Raw genomic sequence first — 18918 nt, 5'->3', positions numbered from 1 at the left:
GAACAGGTTAAGTTCCTGGGCTATTGTCAATTCCACTGCTGGTTTTTCGATGGACCCAGAGAAACTTTCTGCAGTCCTACAGTGGCCCCGACCCGTGGGTTTACGTCCTCTACAGCGTTTCCTGGGCTTTGCTATTATCTGAAGTTTATTCGTAACTTCTCATCTCTGGTCAAGCCCCTGACTGATATGACCAGAAAACGGTAACCCACAGAGTTGGTCTCCGGAGTCCATTAAGGCTTTTGAGAGTCTCAAGGCTGCCTTTGTTTCTGCTTCTGTGTTGGCACATCCTGATTCTACGTTACCTTTTATCCTTGAGGTTGATGCTTCTGAAACTGGAGTTGGCACCTTTCTGTCTCAACGTCCTACCTCTGAGAACTCTTTACATCCTTGTGGCTACTTTTCCAAAAAATTGGCCCCTGCGGAGTGCAATTATGAGATTGGTGACAAAGAGCTGTTAGCGGTCATTTTAGCCCTGAAAGAATGGAGACATCTCCTTGAAGGTACCACTGTGCCGGTTCCCTTTCTTACTGACCATAAGAATCTCACATTCTTGTCTGAGGCTAATCACCTCTCTCCCAGAAGGGCGTGATGGGCTCTTTTCTTGTCAAGTTTCAATTACATTGTCTCATTCTTACCCAGTACTAAGAATGTAGGGGGCTGACGCTTTGTCACAACAATTTTCCTCCACTTCCAAGTTGGAGTCGGTTCCGGTTCCTGTGATTCCTCCATAACCATTTTGGCTATGGTTTGCACTAGTCTCACTTCTCCTTTGGGTGACAAAATTCTTGCTGCTCAGGTCCATGCTCCTCCTGAGAAACCTTGTGACCGCTGCTTTGTCCCAGAGAGTTTCCGTACTGCTGTGCTCCAGATTTACCATTCTTCCAAGGCTGTTGGCCACCCTGGGAAGAATCAACTCTTTTGGGCCATTTCTCAAAAATGTTGATGGCCTAGTCTACGTGATGATGTAACCACCTTTGTAGCTGCCTGTTCCATGTGTGCTCAGAGTAAGACTCCACAACATGTTCCAGAGGGCCTCCTACAACCCATACCCAATGGAGAGAGGCCCTGGACCCACCTGTCTTTGGATTTCATTGTGGAGTTACCCAACTCCCAGGGCAACACAGTTATCCTTATGGTGGTTGACCAGTTCTCAAAAATGTCTCATTGTATTCCACTTAAGAAGTTGCCCACTTCTAAGGAACTGGCTTCCATTTTTGCTCAGGAGATCTTTCTCTTACATGGGCTACCCAAGGTAATTGTCTGGGACAGGGGTAGTCAGTTTGTGTCCCGGTTCTGGCGAGCCTTTTGTGCACAGTTGGGAATTCAGCTTGCTTTTTCCTCTGCGTATCACCTGCAGTCTAATGGGGCCGCAGAACAAGCCAATCAGTCCTTGGAGCAATTCCTACATTGCTATATTTCTCACCATCATAACATCTGGTCAGACCTATTACCGTGGGCAGAGTTTGCTCACAATAGTGCCTTAAATTCTGCTTCCCGATTGTCCCCGTTTATGGCGACCTATGGTTTCCAACCTTCCATGTTGCCTGACTCATTTGTTCTGCAGAGTATTCCTTCATTAGAGGAGCATCTCCGTGGCCTTTGTTCCACTTGGGCACAAGTCCAGAAGTCTTTGCGCCCAAGAGAGACAAAAATGTCTCATTGTATTCCACTTGGGCACAAGTCCAGGAGGCTTTGCGACATGCTAATGATAGGTACAGACTCCATGCTGACCGCAGGCACCTGCCCATGCCTTCATACCAGGTTGGGGACAGGGTCTGGCTGTCATCTCACAACCTCCGACTTCGTGTTCCCTCACTGAAGTTTGCACCTCGGTTTTATAGGCCTTTCCGTATTCTTCGCAGGATTAACCCAGTGGCTTAGACCTTCCTTCTATCATGCGTATTTCAAATGTATTTCATACCTCCTTATTAAAACCTTTGGTCTGCAACCGCTTTACCACCTCGGTGCCATGTCCTCACCCTGTACAGGTTGAGAACCATGAGGAGTATGAAGTACAGTCCATTGTTGACTCCCGTAGGTTCTGTGGGTGCATACAGTACCTGGTGCATTGGAAGGGGTACGGACCAGAGGAATGCACTTGGGTCACATCCTTGGACGTGCATGCCCCTGTCCACCTCCATGATTTCCTAGACGTTTTCCCCTAAAGCCTGGTGGTCCTCCGAGGGGGAGGGGTCATTGAGGAGGGGGTACTGTCAGGGCTGGGCTCAGCCCTTCCTTCTCTGAGCTGGCCGCTCAGCTGTCGGGTAATTGCCAGCTCCTATGTCTCCACAGGTACCCAGCTGTTGATGATATCCTGCTCATCAGTCCTGCCTACTTAAGGCATCTAGCCCAGAGGATCTCTGCCTTCGCCTTAGTCAACATCACAGAGACGCTCTCCTGCATTCCTGTTAAAAGACTTGCTTGGCTGACATCCCTTCTGGCTCCAGATCCTGCTTGCTGTTTTACTACGCTCATCTCTGGCTCCCTGACGTTTGGCTTGTCTGACTATCCGTTCTGGTTCCTGAACTCTGGCTATGTTTTGACTACATTTGTTCTATTTACTTTTATTATTAAACAAGTGTGATTTAACTGTACTTCTGGCTCGGTCTTATTTCATGGTTTCTGACAGTCTGTACAGCTGCTGCGTCCCCTTAGAGTAACAGGTGGCTCCAGCCGCATGAACAATCCACTCATTCACATGGCCAGCAATAGGACTGCAGTTGGCAAATTTGAATATTCAAATGTATTATTTAAAATTTTATGATGAAATGCAATTCTGATTTATTTTTCTTAGTCCTGAACATAATAAAAAAATATCAACATGGGTTTCAATTGCCCTAGAAGAAGCAATGTTATTATTTAAATGGTAAGAAAAATCAACAAACCTCTGTTCGATGAAAGGTTTTGAAAGTTTATTTACAGTGCCTTGAAAAAGTATTCATATACCCTTGAAATTTTCCACATTTTGTCATGTTACAACCAAAAACATAAATGTATTTTATTGGGATTTTATGTGATAGACCAACACAAAGTGGCACATAATTGTGAATTGGAAAAAAAATGATAAATGGTTTTCAAAATTGTTTACAAATAAATATTTGAAAAGTGTGGCATGCATTTGTATTCAGCCCCCCCGAGTCAATACTTTGTAGAACCACCTTTTGCTGCAGTTACAGCTGCAAGTCTTTTTGGGGATGTCTCTACCAGCTTTGCACATCTAGAGAGTGACATTTTTGCCCATTCTTCTTTGCAAAATAGCTCAAGCCCTGTCAGATTGGATGGAGAGCGTCTGTGAACAGCAATTTTCAAGTCTTGCCACAGATTCTCAATTTGATTTAGGTCTGGACTTTGACTGGGTCATTCTAACACATGAATATGCTTTGATCTAAACCATTCCATTGTAGCTCTGGCTGTATGTTTAGGGTCTGCTGGAAGGTGAACCTCCACCCCAGTCTCAAATCTTTTGCAGACTCTAACAGATTTTCTTCCAAGATTGCCCTGTATTTGGCTACATCCATATGCCCATCAATTTTGACCAGCTTCCCTGTCCCTGCTGAAGAAAAGCATCCCCACAACATGATGCTGCCTGTTTCACGGTGGGGATGGTGTGTTCAGGGTGATGTGCAGTGTTAGTTTTCCGCCACACACAGTGTTTTGCTTTTAGACCAAAAAGTTCAATTTTGGTCTTATCTGACCAGAGCACCTTCTTCCACGCGTTTGCTGTTTCCCCCACATGGCTTCTCGCAAACTGCAAATGGGACTTCTTATCCTATCTTTCTTTAAACAATGGCTTCTTGCCACTCTTCCATAAAGGCCAGATTGGTGGAGTGCACAACTAATAGTTGTCCTGTGGACAGATTCTCCCACCTGAGCTGTGCATCTCTGCAGCTCCTCCAGAGTTACCATGGGCATCTTTGTCGCTTCTCTGATGAATGCTCTCCATGCCCAGACTGTCAGTTTAGATGGACGGCCATGTCTTAGTAGGTTTGCAGTTGTGCCATATGCTTTCCATTTTTGGATGATAGATTTAACAGTGCTCCGTGAGATGTTCAAAGCTTGGGATATTTTCTTATAACCTAACCCTGCTTTAAACTTCTCCACAACTTGATCCTTGACCTGTCTGGTGTGTTCCTTGCCCTTCATAATGCTGTTTGTTCACTAAGGCTCTCTAACAAACCTCTGAGGGCTTCACAGCTATATTGAGATTAAATTACATGCAGGTGGACTCTATTTACTAATTAGGTGACTTCTAAAGGCAACTGGTTCCACTAAATTTTAGTTAGGGGTATCAGAGTAAAGGGGGCTGAATACAAATGCATGCCACTACTTTTCACAGATTTATTTATAACAAATGTTGAAAACAATTTATCATTTTCCTTCCGCTTCATAATTATGTGCCACTTTGTGTTGGTCTATGACATAAAATCCCAATAAAATACATTTACGTCTTTGGTTGTAACATGAAAAAATTTGGAAAATTCCAAGGGGTATGAATACTTTTTTAAGGCACTGTAGAAGAAAAAAAGTTGTAAACAATGTAAAAATAATGATTAGAATGTAGAGCAATGTTTATGGCCATGGAGATCCTCAAAAGGTTGAGTGTTAAGAGGTGTTAAGCTAGGATCTTTCTTTGACATTTAGGATCACTCTTGGACATTTGTCATGTACAATCTCCTAAAACATCTTACATGTTAACTCTTAACTCTTAACTCTTAAATTCATGTTAAGAATCACAGTCAATCATAGTCAAACTATACACCAACTATTAGAAGAAACATTACATTTTGTGATGGAACACCTTATCAGCGACCCATAACCTGAAATGCATCACTGTACCATACCAGGAGACTGACTGTCTGCACAACAAGACCTTCCAAGGACATTGTACTAACACATCTTCTACAAAGTCATTGAAGCAAGTGGACTTTTTATTATGCTAACATTAGCATATAAGGATTTAATATTGTCATATAACCATTAGTAAAACCTATACTAATTATTTTTCTTTATAATTAATCAAACCTGTCAAGAACAAAGATGAATGCAGTTTTTTTTATGGCCTTAGCCTAATAAAGATTACAAAACATTTAATGGTCAAGTTAAAGTAGTTTAAATTGTAACCAGTCTTTAAAACTTACATCATTTTTTTACAGATTATAATGATACTACACCAATGAACAATGGACTCTGCAAAGTGACAACATGTGAGAATGGAACTAAAGCGATTCATCTTGAAGTATGTGCTAGTACAACTCCCAGGACCACATCTACCACTCCTGTCACCTCTGTTCCAGTAACTATCACAACAGGTAAGGGCCCCGCAACCTGCTTATTTGTCATGTTCTTATAAACCACCACAGTAATCCATCAATGCAATCCACCCAAAACTGCAGCCATGTTAAAGCCAGAAGGTAAACTGAACGTATGTTAATCTGAGTTGTATGATCTACTGTAACCATATCACACACAGATCCCATCATGTGAAGCCTGAGCTGGGCAACCTTGGCTCTTGACTTGTTGGATCGCCAAACAGATTAACATTCACATGACAGGTTTGAATATGATTGGTGACAGTGAAATACTGTTTAGTGCCAGTGAGGCTTTCTGCATGTGGGGCAACTGCAAGCAGCCTCTAGTGCAGTGGTTCTCAACTCCTGTCCTCAGGACCCACTAACAGGCCAGGTTTTAAGTGTTACCTTAGGGAGATGCAGACTAGAATACTGCAATCACTGAGCAGAAAATTATATCACCTGTGATGTGTTTCAGTTATCTTGCAAACCTGGCCTGTTAGTGGGTCCTGAGGACGGGAGTTGAGAACCACTGCTCTAGTGGGATGTTTGTGGAAACATCTGCTTTATTACAGAAAGATAAGCAAAGAGATTATTAGATCAGTGTTTCTCAACTCCAGCCCTCAAGGCGCCCCAACAGATCATGTTTTCAGGATTTCCCTCAAATGAAACGGCTGTGGTAATTACTAAGGCAGTGAAACTGATCAAATCACCTGTGCAAAGTAATGGAAAGCCTGAAAACATGACCTGTTGTGGCGTCTTGAGGACTGGAGTTGAGAAACACTGTATTAGATCAACAGATACACAATATGCACTCATATTATGAAATTAGAATCTTATTAAAGATGAACTTTAGACAATTATAAAAAAATTATTTTATCTAGTTATGCACTATTTTATGTATGAAGTGAATTCAACATTTAGCTATTTCTAGTATATATTATTAAAATTGAACTTTTTATTAACTTTCCATCTTCCCTTGCACACTTGAAAGTGACCTGAAAGTGGGCATGCCAGCACTGTAAGCCAATCATGCTCTGCTACATAGTCCTATTATTATTTAGGCAATGTGGGCAGGAAGAGGATATGTTCCCCAAAGTAATGCAATAAGCAAGCTGAATATGATCAGGTGACATAGAAAGCTGCTGGCTCTCAGTATCATCGTCACCCTTTGGTCACGTAATAAGTGGCTAAATGTAAATAAAAGGAGTGACTATACACTTACTGCAGCTAGATGTCTGGTGGTACTCAACTGAAAAAAATAGAACCTTTATCCCTCGTAGCACTGCATGCTAGAATTACTGATTTTGAATTGATGGAGAATCGCATGCCACGCTTGCAGCAGACTCTTGAACAGCACAACAAAGTACTGTATGGGAATTATGGCTTCTCGGGGGGACCCACCTTTGTGTGGATTGTCTAGACCTATTTTGTTAGGATATCTGTGCCATAATCGGAGGGGGGAGAGCCAGATGATTTTTTTTCCTCACTTGGCTCTTCTCTCTAATTACCACCTTTTTTTTCATAGTTTTATGGTAGTTTATTTTATTTTGTTTAGTTTAAAGCTAATGGAATAGTATAGGTTTGTTGTAAAGACTTATTTGCCATACATGTTTCAGGCTAAGAGGTTGTTCTGTCAACCAGCCTGACTCTCTACTGATAATATCCTATTTTTGCAGTACAACAGTTGCGTGATGGCACTAGAAACTACATTGTATAAGGTTGTAAAATAAAATACTTAGTAATTCTTATTTCACTCTATATTTATTTTTTTATCGTATTGCCTAAACACTGGTTTATGTACTGCCTGTAGATTAATGGAGATTGACTTGCTGCCTTGTAGGTATTGTCTGCTCTTTCTGCCCCTTTTACATTGGCGTTCCGCCTGCCTGTTTTGCATCCATATATTGATAGGTGAAAAAGGTTCCGCAATTCATATATATGGACAAACTGACATCCCCATCCCCATCCGTTCAGTTCTGTTTTTTTTTAAAGAGAACAGCCAACATTCAGATCCATTAAAATGTACAAGAACAGATGTATAATGCTGTCTGTTTACATCCATTCTGTTTATGTTCTATTTTAAGCAAGAAACTTTTTATTGCTTATACAATTGTCACCTCTGATTGGTTTCCATAACAACTAAAAAGAGTGGAAAAATGGATGCAAAAATGGATGGAAAGTGATGTAAATTGAACTGAAATAAACTGATGTAAAATTAACTGAACTGAAGACATGTGCAAATTGATGTTAAAGCAGCTATACTCACCTCATCCCCAAGCTTCTCACTCGGCTGCTGACATCTTTGTGTGGCTGGCTTCCTGGTCTCGATCGCTGGCCGCTGTCATTGGCTGGGGGGGAGGATGATGTTAGTCTCTCGCATGTGCGGGAGTTCAGTCAGATTCAGCATTGCCAAATTTGAACAGTGAGCTGCGCATGTAACAATTTTCTTAGCTTGTTTATTTATAATATGCTGTTGACTTGAAATATGATCTTGGTTGGATAATTATATTTCTTTCCTGTTTCATTTTCAGTGGTTACAACACCTCTGACCACAACAACTCCATACTCTTCAACAAGTAGGTTTTTATTTACCTAAAAAAGCATGTTTAGTATATGGCAACAGCCAAATAAAATCGTCATAAATTATAATTTTTATAAATTCTGCAGAGAATACCCCTCACAAATATGAGCATGATGCACCAAGCATGTGAAGAAAACGTATATAATCCATTTATTTTGACATATATTTTTCATAAACAAACATGCCAAAATGGTCGATACACCCTAAAGTTATGTGCAGATCTCTCCCTGTAAAGGGATAGTTGGGTCCACAAGCTCCTGCTTTCCAAGCCTCCTTAAAAGGAAGCATTCCATTGATAGGCCTAAAACATACAGTATTTCCTAACTTCATGTGCACACTTTTGTGAAGCCCTAACATTCTGAAAATATATTTTGTTCTCCCTGTTTTTTTCTTTTTTTACAGCTTGCATCTTTGAAAAAGTATGTCAATGGAGTCAATGGTTTGATATCAGCAAGCCAGGAGATGGCTTGGACAGTGGCGATTATGAAACCTATGATGAAATAAGAAAACATTACAAACTCTGCAGTGTGCCTGAGCAAATTGAGTGTAGGGCAGTTAATGCCCCTGATGTCGCCTTGAAGGATTTGAAGCAGACTGTTCACTGCAATGTATCTAATGGTCTTATCTGCCACAACAGTGAGCAAAAGCCAGATGACAACCTTTGGCAGAAGTGCTACAACTTTGAAATCCGAGTGGATTGCTGTGACTATGAATGTGTCAAAACCACGGCTCCAACTACTACAAAGCCTACTACCACAACTCCAGCTACAACTATTACTACAGTAACTTCAACCATCACAACTCCTGCTACACCTAAAGCTACAACTCCAGTCACCACCCCTCATACTGTTACAACTCCTACTACCACAACTTCAGCCATCACAACTCCTGCTACACCTACAACTTCAGGCACATCCCCTCATACTCTTACAACTCCTACTACCACCACACCTTCAACCAGTACAACTCCTGCTACACATACAACTAAACCTCCAGTCACCCCCCCTCATACTGATACAACTCCTATTACCGCAACTTCCACAGCTACAACAACTACTTCTGCCTCAACTCATAGCTCCGCAATTCCTGCTACCACACCTACCTCTACCACAATTTCTACTACCATCTCTTCGACTGCCACAACTCAAATAAACACAACTCCTTCTCCTACAACTTCTCCCACTACAAGTCATACCACAACACCAGTCACCACGGGTTCTGTCACTACACATTCTATAATCACATCTCCACACACCTCTGTTTCTATTACTTCTCCTTCTTCATCTCCTATCATCACTTCTACTGCTACCACAACTCTCAAATCTTCAACTCCAACTACATCCTCTCCTACAACAGCAACTCCAAAGACTACAACTCCAACAATGGCTGTCAGTACATCTACCACTAAAACTACTATATTTATTTCTTCTACACCTCATTCACCCACGCCTCCAATTGCTACATCTCCACCTGCCTCAACTGAAACAGAAACTACAGGTAAGAGAATGTTGGTTTTCAGAAAATATCATCCATATCTACATCTATGTATCTACATTTATATACTGTATAGCAGGGATATGCAATTAGCGGACCTCCAGCTGTTGCAAAACTACAAGTCCCATCATGCCTCTGCCTCTGGGTGTCATGCTTGTGGCTTTCAGAGTCTTGCTATGCCTCATAAGACTAGTAGTTCTACAAAAGCTGGAGGTCCGCTAATTGCATATCCCTGCTGTATAGTATTGGGTATAAGAACTGAATGTGGGACCTCAAAGGCACATGCCTCAAAAAACTGAATGCAGACATAAAACTTAGTATCATGTTTGACTCCACCTATTCTCTGATTTAGGAATGAAAAAAGCCTTGCTAGTATATTTAGTTTACTCAGTTCCAGGCTCACTCCAGGTTCTACTGCCAGGCCTGAGCAGTGGTGTTGGGCAAGATCTTTGTTTGGGGAGTAGTACTGATTTGCTGCTTAGACAGAGATCTCTTATGCCGCATACACAATGGGCGGACTTTTTGACCAGACTAGTCCGACGGACAGAATCCGGCGGACAATCCGACCGTGTGTGGGCTTCATCGGACCTTCAGCAGACTTTTTCTGTCGAAAGTCTGACGGACTTTAGATTTGAAACATGCTTCAAATCTTCATGTCGTAACTCCGTCGGACCCAGTTCCTATCGAGAAATCCGCTCGTCTGTATGCTAGTACGACGGACAAAAAATGCTAGGGCAGCTATTGGCTATTGGTTAACTTCCCTATTTTAGTCCAGTCGTACATCATCACGTACAAATCCATCGGACTTTGGTGTGATCGTGTGTAGGCAAGTCCGTTCGTTGGGAAAGTCCGTTGGAAGTCCGCCGAAAGTCTGTCGGATAGTTTGTCGGAGCAGTCCGGGCGAAAAGTCCGCCCATGTGTACCTGGCATTAGAGTCACTGCTAGCACACAGATCCTCTTGCTGGTGGTGGGACCCAGAGGGAAAGCATGAAAGGAACCCATAGTTGGGAAAAGATAAGTATTCCAGGTGGTAGAGATCAGTGCGTGCCTTAATCCGTGCTCTTATAGTGACTGCACTCACCAGATCCTTCACCCCCTCTTGGGTTCTCACACATTCACAGTATATGCCACTGTGTAGCAATGCAGGATGTAGACTATGAGGGGATTCCTTAGGGACAGCAGACAGTTGTTAGACGAACTAAGAACCCTGCTGCCAGGTGTGTCCAGACACCGTCTTCCCTTCTTTCCCCCCGATATCCAGCTCCCTCTCCAGCCGGTGTTGGATGTACGACTGAGTGGATTAAGGCACGCACTGAGGGTTTACTCATTGGAAAATCCACCAGAATCCAAGCGGATCTCTTCATCGGCACCATAGCACCTTATAACTTAATTGCATATACTAATTAGAAGTTCACTTGTTTATTCACACGAGCACTTTAATTTATACTATTGATTGTATTTTGTTATTCTTTATACGGTTAATGTACATAATGATTAGGAATATTGCACTTTAATAATTTAAGGTATTTTATTTATTTATGAAATAAGTTGGTGTCCTACACATTGCACTTATTATTGAGTCAGGTATACAGCTGGACACTCATGCACATTTAGGAGTTTATACACGGCTTCATATTGATATGCACAGTTGCACTGTGCATTTGGTATAGGACTTGAAGACACCTATTCAATAGGCACTACCTACATCATTTCCTTTTTTTTCCCCACCTAATACCTTCCTCCCATAAGGGAGTAGCACATACCTGAATCCATCAGGCCTGGAACGGCCCCATATCTACTTCTTTTTTCTGTTCTCAATATTACACTCCACCTAGTGGAAGTAATTGGTAGTGGCAGCAGTTCCAACAAATATTTTCTAATACAGCTAGCACGTATTCCATTGTGCGGGTGTTTCTTCTTTTTTCATTGTATGGATTATGCTTCTCAGAATGTAACAGAAGGTACAGAAGTTCAGCAAAAATTAAGCTAAGTACACTGATTTACATATAATGAATGAGAAAAATCTATTACATGCAAATGAAAAAAAAAAAACAACGAAATGTTGAAATATGTTATAATAAATATGTGGTTTATGTCAAAGGGTCATGAAAATATTAGAAGTTGCCAACCCTTTGCACTAGTATATTTGGCCATTTCCCAATGCTGATGATATGATCCAATCCAAGTTGAAAATGTGCTTTTGGGAATGATGTCATTGAAAAGAGATATAATTCAGTAAACAAGAAAGTTAGTTGACATGTTATTACCAAGGAAGCTTTTCAGCATTGTATCACCTTGTGTTCAAAATGACCCCCAACCAAAACATTTTATAAGGTAGTTTTAGGTGTTTGCAAAAATAATCATTAAAAGCAAGTGATGAATTATGTAATATAAAATCATATCTTTTTCTTCTGTAATACCTATGGGCAAAGCTGTGTTTCCAGATTTAAAAGCTGGTTAGATGGCTGGTTGGAGCTGTGCAGAGTTCAGTATTTTTTCAGATAAGCTCCAGAGCTGAAACTAAATTGCTTGATCAGAGCTGAAATTAGAATAAGACCGCTTGCTATGGGGGCACTTGGCAGAGGGGATAAGCCGGGAGCGCCGGCGGGAGACTGGAGAAGAGGAGGATCAGGGCTGCTCTGTGCAAAAACATTGCACTGAGCAGGCACATATAACATTTTTGTTATTTTAAAGGGAAAAAAAACAAAACAAGACTTTACAATCACTTTAAGTCTTTTTCATACTTTTTAGTCTTGTATGTACAGTACAAAAGAAGGGTTACAGATCTGCTCTTCAGCCCCAGGTAACTTCTGCTCTGGAGGATGTCCTCTATCACACAGCCGCTTCCTCAGTGGTCTGGCTGTCAAGGGCACACCCCCTCTAATCTAGAATGTTGTCATTATGACCATAGTGATGTGCCAGGTGGGAATTATAAGAACTGATCTGTACAATCTGCATGCTAATGCACCCTTCCCCAATAATACGAACCTACTCCCCTTGAGTGCTCCCTGGACCTTGTCATCACCCAATCAGCCACTGACAATCCTGCCCACATGCCCCCTACTGCCTTCCCATGATATTTCCCCATCTCCAGATGGGAGGCAGTAATTTGAGAAAGCAAAGTATTATGATGGGTTGAGATAAGGAAAATTTTATTAAGAAAATACCCAAATAACCTTCAAAATAAAAGTCTATACCGAAAATTTAAAAAGTAAAATCTTGTTTAGAATTTATAAAGAAAAAAATACATGTAAAATAAAAAATGTACTAATAATTACTAAATTGAAATTGCATTTGCATGCGATATATGGTTACAAATAAACATTTAATTAACTTTACATTGCAGAAGTTACCAGTACACCAGAAACATCAACTACAGGAAAGACAACTACTATAGAAGAATCAACTACAAGTAAGTGTTTTGTAAAGCTATCAAAACTACATGCCCTGGTTATTGTTAATTGATGCTTTTGTGACACCATGAACATATTTTGTCATTATTACCATTTTCACATCACTCGTTCATCTGGTAACTTATTTTTACCAATATCACTCTTTTGTTCAGGTTGATGATGGGTTTTAGGTGCATTTGCATGGATTAAGCTTCTCGGCAGTACCCTGCAGCTGAGCCAAAAAGACTGTTGGCATGACAAAAATTAGGCTAGGCACATTCATTTACATATAATGAAAGTACCGCTAATGGAATGGAAATATCATGTGTTACAGAATTGGGGCTTGTACATGGTTTTAGTCAATGGGCTGTAAAAATCACCAACCAGTTGCACATTTATCTTTTCCACATGCTAGTAATATGATCCAATCCATGCTGAGAGGGCGGTTTTGGGAATGGTACAGTTGGAAAAAAATTATAATTCAGTAAACAAGAAAGCATTTTAACATTTTAATGCAAAGCCATAAAGAAGGTTTTCAACTATGTATCGGCTTGTGTTCAAAACAACCTCCATTTTAAGGTCTTGTTCACACGCCAGCCAGGGGGTGGTTTTACATAAATAAATAACAGCTGATAATTGTAAGCACCCTATAAGTGGTAAATGGATTTTCTCAACCCTCTAACTGCTACATCTACAGCAGGTGTACTGACCAGATTACCAGCTTAAATTAAAGGAAAGAAAGCCTAAAAAATGAAAACAAATGCAGCCATCACATCTAAGAACTGTTTATCTGCATATAATAAATGTATGCTTTTGGATTTAAGACCGCTTTAAGCTGGCCATATGTAATGGTAAGAGTTCCTCTATCTATGCAGGTGGACAGATCTGCAGTGCCTGTTGTTTTATTCCAACAGCCAGCTCTGTTGGCTGACAGAATATGGATCAATCAGATGAATCCATTATAAGAAACAAATAGCTCCGCGCTTAGGCAATAAAGGAACTGCAGCCCCCCCAGCACAGAAAAACACTTAAGTGAAATTCTAAATAATATAGAGTCCCAATTTGGGGCGATCGGCGCTGTTCCACTAAACCCAGTACAGAAACTAGTAAGGTGTATAAAGTGAATGAATAAACAAATAAATAAATAGTGAGAACTGAAATAAATTATTATATATATAGGAATAGTAAAATTTCAAACGTGTGTGTGTGGAAAATGCCCACAAATATGTAAAGTGCAATATGTGTTATCACCTTACTAAAATAGAGATGATCCAGACAAAAATAAAAATAAAAAAGATATTGGTAAAATGCCCAAAAATCTTAAAAAATTCCTAAATAAAAAACCAGTATAAATGTGTACATCAAAAAGTTCTAAACCATATAAATAAGAACCATATAGTCATATGTGCACATAAAAGTGTTTGAAAATTGATTTTTAAAACATCAGTCCATAAAAATGTCCCAAAAAGAAAATAAGGGTAGAAAGTCCATAGAACATTCTTCTTAAAGTGCAATAATAAGTCTCTTCAAACATCTAGCAATACTCTTGATGAGATAAACTCCTCCAGCCTTCCAAAGGACCCCCCTATGTGCCCTCACACACCGGAAGAATTCACCCCTGCAGGGGTATCAAGCCTGTAAGCCGTATCCTGCAGCAATGGTCCCTGGTGACAGTCCTCTGTTCGGATCTCCTCTCCTGGTATCCCGATCACTTCCCGTCACTCCCCGCAGAAACATCCATATGAAACAAGAATGAGCCTCATCGCGTAAATCCGTAAAAAACTTTACTTCATTTGTAAAATTATAAAAGGAAGTAGACAGTGCTCCGCTGACCGGTTGACAGTCAAACAAAATGTGGGGAAAGCAGCGCGGTGCGGCGTGCGTTCCACCGCTCGCTACTCAACCCGGAAGTTGGCTTGAAAAGACAAGACGTATGCGTATCACGTGGCCACGCCTTATGCGTTTCGTCATCAAGACGTCATCTGAGGCATCAAGACGTCATTGGGACTCCAGATGAATCCATTGTTCATCCAACAATTTTCCACCAGGCTCCTTCAATTTTTCAATCGAAGCATGTCAGGAGGAAGGGAGCTGACAGGGCCAACCATGACTCCAAACTAGAATTCATTATGGTAGTTTTGGGATGATCGTTTTTGGGGTCTTGGGAATAGACTGTGAAAGCTGCGTTTGACTGTGAAGACTGCAGACTCATACGTTAGTAAGAGACTGCTTTGGGTCAAACCTCTGTTGCTGTTGACTAAAGGTTTGATACAGTGAATGTTTACATGATTCGAGAGACTACTTTTTAAAGTTGTGTGAATCTTTTGATTCAATTTTGGACAGTGCCATTTCTGTATGATTCACAGAACTTAAAGCTGAAATCCAGGCTAAACAGATAAATACACAGATGAAATAAATATAGTTGGGAGCTGATTTGCCTGCTAAAGGATTTGCGTTTATCTCCGTACAGTCCTGAGATTTACATAGCTCTTTAACACAGCACAGCCCTATCTGGCAGGGCAAGAGACCTTATTCTTTTTCTGCTGCTGTTATGTAACACACACAAGTCCTGTTCATACCTCAGCCTTTCATTGGTAAATTAAAGGAGAAGCTGCAAACTAAAAAGCACATCTCACTTACATTTTGCTCTATTCTCCTACCAGCATGCACTACTGATTGGCTGCTTGTGCTGCTTCCCTCTCCCCCAGTCTTAGTTTTGCAGTACAGGAACTGCAAGAGCCTGATGTGTGTCTTTTATATCTGCCCGCAGTTTGGCTGTAACATAGACCTTTCAGTAAGTTTGCCTGTATGAATATAATATAATATAATATAAGTACAGAAACAGTGTCTTTTTCAAACTGCTGTACTCTTTTTAGTTCAAATCTGTCCGTGAGCTTAAGGCAAATGACTTTGCCTAGGCTGTGATAATGTCACCATCTACTGCAAAGAGGAGAATGCATTTCCTCAGTCTCCTATTCCTAGTGATCAAACTGTGACACTGTAACTTTTTAACAAGCACAGCAAATAATTACATAGGCACCAGGATGTATATGACTGTCCTCCTTGAGTCAGCACCTCAGTCAAGGAAGTGGATGCTGACCCTGAATAGAACCTGGAGAAAAATGATGATATCCTTCTGGGAAAAAAAGCAGATTGTGGCACTGCCAGGTGGTGTACTGTGATCTCAGCAAGATATAGAAAATATATTACTTACCATTTATGCATGGAACACTACAACATAATGCTGGGTCATCGTTAATGAAAGTTGCAGAAATTTGCATCTTCCATGTTACGGTGCCTGCTTAAAGCGGACAAATAAGAACTTAATCCTATGTCAACAGTCTTACTGAAAGAGACCGAAGCTCCTTCCATGATGGTCATATGATTAAAAAATTGGTCACATGGGGTAGGTTGAAGAAAAGATCAGTGCTTAATTTGGCTGTACTGTAGAAAATATCATGTGGCCAAGTGCCAAGCCAATGGTGGAAATGTGTTTTTTTTTTATAAATTAACAAATCACATTCCCAGCAGCTAAAATAAAGGACTTGTGTTTGAAATGCATTGCAGCTATGTCTGCTTTTTATTTACAGCTTCATTTGCATGAATTTCAGAAATGATTATTTTACAAGCGCAATTGATTGTATGTGAAATGCATTTCTTTCCCTTTTCCCATGAAACAGTTCCAAGTAACTAAGAAGCAGTTTGAAAGCATCAACTGCAGCATCTACTTATGCATCTTAGAAGCAATACATTGCTACTCAGAAGCAGGCCATTTTCCACAAAACAACAAAATGGAGAGAACATTTAAATTTTACTTCAAAGCAGTTTTGCAGCTAATAAAAAACATTCCTGGAGCAGCTATTTACCCAGACATGCGGCTTCTGGAACCGTGTCCTGATGAAAGTGAGAGTGTCTTCCAGCTCCAGAACAAACACAGAACCATTGCTGGAGCAGTTCTGAAGCTGAAGATGGCAGACATAGATATCTGTCATCCGCAGTACCTGTTACACTAATATTCTTTGAGAAATCAAGGCAGATTTTTCACTTCAATAATACATTTTGTTTCATTACATAACACACATATTTATAATGCATTTTCTTCCTTTCTATGTGACTTGGCTGTGCACTTATCTGTTCATGGTCACAGTGGTTTAATGCAAGTTAACTTTCATTTGAATCTGGCGAGGATGAAGAGAAAGATTGCAGGCATCAGGAAACATGGACACAGTCTATGTGAGAATTCAGAAGACATTTTCTACAGGGCAAAAATCACATCCAAATGCCCAACTTGCTAATGTGAAGCAGAAAGTGACATGCAATGTCTCCCATGAGCTCATCTGTGTCAACTATGAGATTCAAGTGTACTGCTGTGAAGTGCCTGTTCCATGTTGAATTACAGTTACTCCGGACTGTAAAAACTACAACCCATAAAACCTACATTCCATGAGTTACTACTAGTGAAACCACGACTACAACCAGGAAGACCTATATTCCAAAGTTCACTAACTAGCAAGACCTCAGCAAGCACCACTGAGACCACTGCAACCAGAATTCAGATGTCAAGAAGTCTGAAGTAACTTCTAATTCTGCAGCTACTTTTCTTACAACCCAGGTGGTTTTCTTCTATAACGGTTGTTAACCAAGAAAAAATAAGTGGGTATAAAATAAGTGCTTAGAAGATGCTTACCAGAAGCGTCTATATATGCGTCGTAAATTGCAGATGGATCGGGATTAAAAAAGGTGATCAAATGATTACTAAGGTCTGTATGCTTGCTTAAGCGTCACCGACTCTTAAACAGACATGAATTATTATTATTATTATTATTATACGCGATTTATATAGCGCCAACAGTTTACGCAGCTCTTTACAATGTATAGGGGGGACAACACAATTAGAGTACATTTCAATACAAAAGGTACAGGAGGGCCCTGCTCGTAGAGCTTACATTCTAAAGGGAGGTGGTGGTGGTACAAAAGGTAATAGCTGCACGGAATGATTTGATGGGGGTGGCTCGGGGACATTTGTTATGTGGGTGTGGGATAGGCTTCCCTGAATAAATGAGTTTTCAGGGATCTCCTAAAGGTGGACAGGGTAGGGGCTGATTGGACATACTGGGGCAGGGAGTTCTAGAGGATGGGAGAGGCTCTGGAGAAGTCCTGAAGGCGAGCATGGGAGGAGGTAACAAGGGAGCTAGAGAGCAGGAGGTCCTGGGAGGAATGGAGGGGGCGATTTGGGCGATATCTGCAGATGAGGTTGGTGATGTAGCTGTGGGCGATGTTGTGAATGGCCTTGTATGTTATGGTTAGCATTTTGAATTTTACACGGTGGGGTAGGGGAAGCCACTGAAGAGATTGGCAGAGAGGGGCGGCAGTCATGAATCGATTAGTGAGGTGTATTAGTCTAGCAGCAGCATTCATAATAGACTGAAGGGGGGATAGCCTGCTTAAGGGTAGGTCATTAAGAAGAGAGTTGCAGTAGTCAAGGCAGGAAATAATCAAGGACTTAATAAGTTACTTTGTGGTGTCATTAGTCAGGAAGGGTCAAATTCTGGAGATGTTGCGGAGGTTAAGGTGGCAGGAAGCTCAGTTTTAGAAAGATTAAGTTTGAGGAAGTGGTGTGACATCCATACTGATATGTCATTCAGTAAGTTTGAGATCCATGAGATCGAGGGTGTGAGTTGAGGAGTGGAGAGATAGATCTGTGTGTCATCGGCATAGAGGTGGTATTGGAAGCCATAGGAGGTTATCAACTGGCCCAGGGAAGAGGTATAGAGTGAGCATTCTGTGAGCATGCATGTGTATATTCATAGCATAAAACTCAGTTGGCTGAAAACTCAAATCACAGTCTTTTTTTTGTGATCACTCAGCCATTGATTGTTGCTGAGTATTGTAGATACCCACAATGCTCAGTACACAGTCCTAGTTTAATCTGAATATGGAATCAATCATTTCACACCACTGTCTACCCTTTGGATACAATATTTTCTCTAAGATAGACACATTTAAGAAGTTGTAGATCACAATTTACCTGTGGTCTACACAAATATGTGACTCAAACTTCAACACGATTTAGTATAATATAGAATTTACCACTTCTACATTTGTGTTCGTGAATCAAATAAATGGATATCAGAAAAAAACTATAAAAATGCTTTTGTCC

At 40.8% G+C, this 18918-nt stretch overlaps 1 protein-coding gene across 2 annotated transcripts in view; it reads left to right on the top strand.

Moving 5' to 3' along the window:
* LOC141112206 (uncharacterized) overlaps window positions 1–18918 on the top strand; it is a 122666-nt gene that overhangs the window by 51579 nt on the left and 52169 nt on the right. For both annotated transcript variants that reach the window (XM_073604800.1, XM_073604799.1), the window contains exons 28-31: window positions 5154–5309; window positions 7823–7867; window positions 8275–9369; window positions 12713–12778. In XM_073604800.1, the coding sequence (XP_073460901.1) occupies window positions 5154–5309; window positions 7823–7867; window positions 8275–9369; window positions 12713–12778 (1362 nt within the window). The remainder of the gene's footprint in view (window positions 1–5153; window positions 5310–7822; window positions 7868–8274; window positions 9370–12712; window positions 12779–18918) is intronic.

The sequence above is a fragment of the Aquarana catesbeiana genome, linkage group LG11 (assembly GCF_042186555.1).
Source record: "Aquarana catesbeiana isolate 2022-GZ linkage group LG11, ASM4218655v1, whole genome shotgun sequence".
Taxonomy (NCBI): Eukaryota; Metazoa; Chordata; class Amphibia; order Anura; family Ranidae; genus Aquarana; species Aquarana catesbeiana.
This window is presented reverse-complemented; position numbering and strand designations above follow the sequence as displayed.